Below are 4,072 nucleotides of genomic sequence, written 5' to 3' on the forward strand. Positions count from 1 at the left end.
AGTAGTACTAGGACTTCTGAGTAGTACTGGGACTTCTGAGTAGTACTAGGACTTCTGAGTAGTACTGGGACTTCTGAGTACTCCAAAGTGAGGGGTGTTATGAGTGAGGAGAGAGTACTTCATCACAGTACTGTGTTCATATCAGCTGTGTTTCTTCAGTTCATCATTTACTTTGAACGGTCGTCAAGGTGACAGACTGTCAAAATAAAATGATGTCTGACGTAGTTTTACCTTGAAACATGAAGCTCTCCAAAGACTTTTATTTTGACAACCAAATTTTTCAAAATAAAACCTCTTTCACCCTAATTACTAGTTCGAATGAGAGTAATTAGTTGATCTGTGATCCTCTGATCCTCTGATCCTCTGATCCTGTGATGAAGTCAGTTTTCACTTTCACAGAAAGGTTTTTGTGAATGAGTTCCTGTTCTTTCTAACATCATCATCAGCTGCTGCTGCAGGAACAGAGTCAGAGGAGGTGTGTGTGTGTGTGTGTGTGTGTGTGTCATCATCATCATCATCATCAGAGCTGTTTATTAAACACCAGTGGTTGAACTCAGTGTGAAACCTGCTCCTGTTTAGTTGAACACTACACTGTTAAAGGAATTTAAACAACAAACAGGTGAAGATTTCCTTCAACAACTGTGAGTTTCTCTCTTTTTTTAGTTTGTTTGGTTGTCTGCTGCCACCTAGTGGACTAGTGTTTAATTGTTCCGCCTGTCACTGTGTGGACAAACAGACACATTATCAGCAGTAAATGAACAGTTTGATCAGTGACGTCTGATGAGCCGCGGGCCACGGCTTGGGAACCACTGCTCTAAACAAAGCACAGAAACAGTCCATGTCCTTTACACTTGTCTTCACCCACTGAGACTAATGAGGAGGAGCAGGAGTGACAGGAGAGAGAGAGAGAGAGGGAGGGTAAAAATACAACCCTCCTACTACACCGTGTGTGTGTGTGTGTGTGTCCTGACCTAATCTTGATCCTGTTGAGTTTTCCCTCCTCATTTTTCCTCTGGTTGAACTGTCTCTGCTCCTCTTCTCCTCCTGCTCCTCCTCCTCTCATCATTTTTCTTCCTCTCACTCTGAGGATCTGCAGACGCTGCCAGGATTTCTCCTTCTGTTTTCTTAGACACACACACACACACGCTCACACACAAGTACTTTTGGACTTGCTTTACACAACATCACACACACACACGCAGACATCAGCAGTAGAACACCTTCAAACCAAAACACTCATACCTGTTGTCAGTTCTAAAAGCCGTTGATGATCCTCACCCACACACGCACACACACACACACACACACACACACACAGCCTGGTCTCCAGTTCCTGCTAACGTTGTAACCATGCTGATTCCGAGGCAGAGGATTAAGATCGCGCTGCGTCTGTGGATGCCGGTTCTGGTGCTCAGGATCGTTGTGGCTCAGACTCTGGTAAAGTACTGACTGGGGGACGGGGTCAGACCGGTCCGGACCGGTCCAGACCCGAGTGCTGTGGACCCTGACGGTTCAGTCTGTGCTGGTGTTGTCGCTCTCTCGTGTTTCCTGCCTCTGTCCTTGGTGCTGAAGTGTCACGTTACTGTAGAACCTTCAGACTGAACGTGTTCTGATACAAAGTTCTTCACCCGACTCACATGACTCTCCCGGTTTCAGATCCACGGCTCCATTCATCCGCACGCCATCATCGTTCTGCCAAACAGCGCTGGAACGGAGGTTCTGGTCTGTTACGAAGACGAAGGCGTCTACATCGACACCTACGGACGCATCACCAAGGATACGGTGCTGCAGTGGGGGGAGATGCCTGCGTCGGTCGGTGAGTTCCACACACACACACACACACACACACACACAGATGTGGGGTTTGACCTGAGCTCCAACATAAGGTTCACTGTAGAAGGTCCCAGAAGGGACTCATGATGAAGATCGGGGACAGACCTGGTCTCCGAGGACTTGGCCTGACCCAGATTCTATAAGAGACGGTTCTAGGACAAACTGAAATAGAACAGAAGGTTCTGTGTTCAGTAACTGGGTCAGCGTTCCAGTAGAGACTCCTCTCCTGTCTGTGTCCAGCCTACCTCCAGTCCAACCAGGTGATGGGATGGGGGGAGAAGGCCATCGAGCTGAGGGCGGCCAACACAGGAACCCTGGAGGGGGTGTTCATGCACAAAAAAGCACAAAAGCTGAAGTTTCTGTGTGAGAGAAATGACAAGGTAATCACACAACAAGTACAGTATGTAGTACTGGTATGTAGTACTAGTACGTTGTATGTGTATATATGTATGTGTATATAAAAGTACACCTGTACCCCCCCCGCTGCAGGTGTTCTTCGCCTCGGTCCTGTCAGGGGGCAGCAGTCAGATTTACTTCATGACTCTGGGACAGAACTCCCTGTTCAGCTGGTAATGACTGCAGCTCTGAGGACTCTGGGATCAGCTAGTGATGTCTGCCTTTCTGGTGCAGGATTCTACCTTTGATGCCTTATCCAGTCCATTATTACCCCCCCACCCAAGACTGAAGGTTGATACCGTGGTCAGATTCTCTTGGATCCATTGCTCTGGTCTGGATCCACAGTTGAGATAATCGTTACTCAGGCAGCAGCAGAAAAGCTGGAGGCTGGAAAAGTGCTCCCCCTGCTGACGCAGCACAACTGTCTCACCTGTCTCACCTGGGATCAAAGAGTCAAATGATGTGAAATGTAGAATCTTTTTTTTTATTATTACCCCACACCCATCCCCATCCTCTCCCCTCCCTCCCCTCCCTCCCCCCTCAGGAATCTGACTAAAATACAGAACATTTTCATCAGTTTGTTCACATTCAGAACCTGCAGAAACCTGCTGAGGTCAGGGAGAGGTCAGGGGGAGGTCAGGGAGAGGTCAGGGAGAGGTCAGGGTCAGGGAGAGGTCAGGGGGAGGTCAGGGAGAGGTCAGGGAGAATGGCACCTGTTAAAATGAAGTATTATGGTATGGCTGTGTGGAGGGCTCACCTCAGCTCCAGTCTGTGGTGACGCTCTGACGTTGTCCTTTTGACCTGTTGACCTGTTGTCCTGTTGCCCTGTTGTCCTGTTGTCCTGTTGGCCTGTTGACCTGTTGTCCTGTTGCCCTGTTGTCCTGTTGTCCTGTTGGCCTGTTGACCTGTTGTCCTGTTAACCTGTCGGACCGTGAGCTGCAGCTGCTGCTGGGACGCTCATTTGTGCGTCTTCTGTCCTCACTAATGAGACAGAGACAGACCAGTGACCCCCGCCCCCCCCATCATCTCCCCGTCCTCGTCACCTGGTCTCAGGCTTCATGAAGAACGTCAACACAGACTGGTGCAGGGTGAGCATCGACACTGTAGGGGTCAGTGTTCCACCATCAGACGGTGGGGTGTGAACTGTGAGATGCCCCTGCTCTGACTGTAGGTGGCGTTCATGTGTCTTAGTGTTTGATTCTATTTTAAGATAATAAAGACCTTGTATGTTTGAGAATATATAAATACATATACATATATTTACTCTTGAATGTTTTGTCTGTAAAGATGGACGTTTCTTCTTTTGCACTGGACCTACACTTTGATCGAAGTATAATTTACTGTAACCTGCCATGACTTTTGTGTTTTACTGTAAACAACAGTGAGACTGCAATAAAACAGTTGAATGGACCACGGTCGAGGCCTCGCCCCTTACCTTGAACATGTTTCTTATCTTACCTTTACACCCACACTGCTCTGGTTTGACCTCGTCAGCGTTACCTGGTTCACGTACAGTACAGCGCCCCCTGCTGTTGGTAAGGTCTGACTGTACTTCCGTCTACAAAACACACTAACAAAGACTCCAGGTCCAGGTCCAGGTCCAGGTCCAGGTCCAGGTCCAGGTCCAGGTCCAGGTCCAGGTCCAGGTCCAGGTCCAGGTCCAGGTCCAGGTCCAGGCTGCTGGAGATTACAGTATGCCCCTCTGTTTTCTACCCAGCAGTCTCATGTGTCCCCTGAAGACTCACTGGCACCAGCTGAGGTCTCCTGGTCCATCGTTTGAAATGTCACGTTGATCCTGATTGGTCGGGATCCAGGTCACGTGTGAAGCCCAGCCAGCGCTCAG

At 49.0% G+C, this 4,072-nt stretch overlaps 1 protein-coding gene across 1 annotated transcript in view; it reads left to right on the top strand.

Moving 5' to 3' along the window:
* The window catches only part of LOC103391481 (misshapen-like kinase 1), a 32,070-nt gene extending 29,339 nt beyond the window's left edge, over positions 1–2,731 (top strand). Inside the window, exons 30-32 of the mRNA XM_017039191.2 lie at positions 1,657–1,816; positions 2,074–2,213; positions 2,323–2,731. Coding sequence (XP_016894680.1) covers positions 1,657–1,816; positions 2,074–2,213; positions 2,323–2,406 — 384 coding nt within the window. The 3' untranslated portion in view covers positions 2,407–2,731. The remainder of the gene's footprint in view (positions 1–1,656; positions 1,817–2,073; positions 2,214–2,322) is intronic.
* Positions 2,732–4,072: the final 1,341 nt, after the last annotated feature.

This window comes from Cynoglossus semilaevis, chromosome 15 (genome assembly GCF_000523025.1).
Source record: "Cynoglossus semilaevis isolate Cse_v1.0 chromosome 15, Cse_v1.0, whole genome shotgun sequence".
Taxonomy (NCBI): Eukaryota; Metazoa; Chordata; class Actinopteri; order Pleuronectiformes; family Cynoglossidae; genus Cynoglossus; species Cynoglossus semilaevis.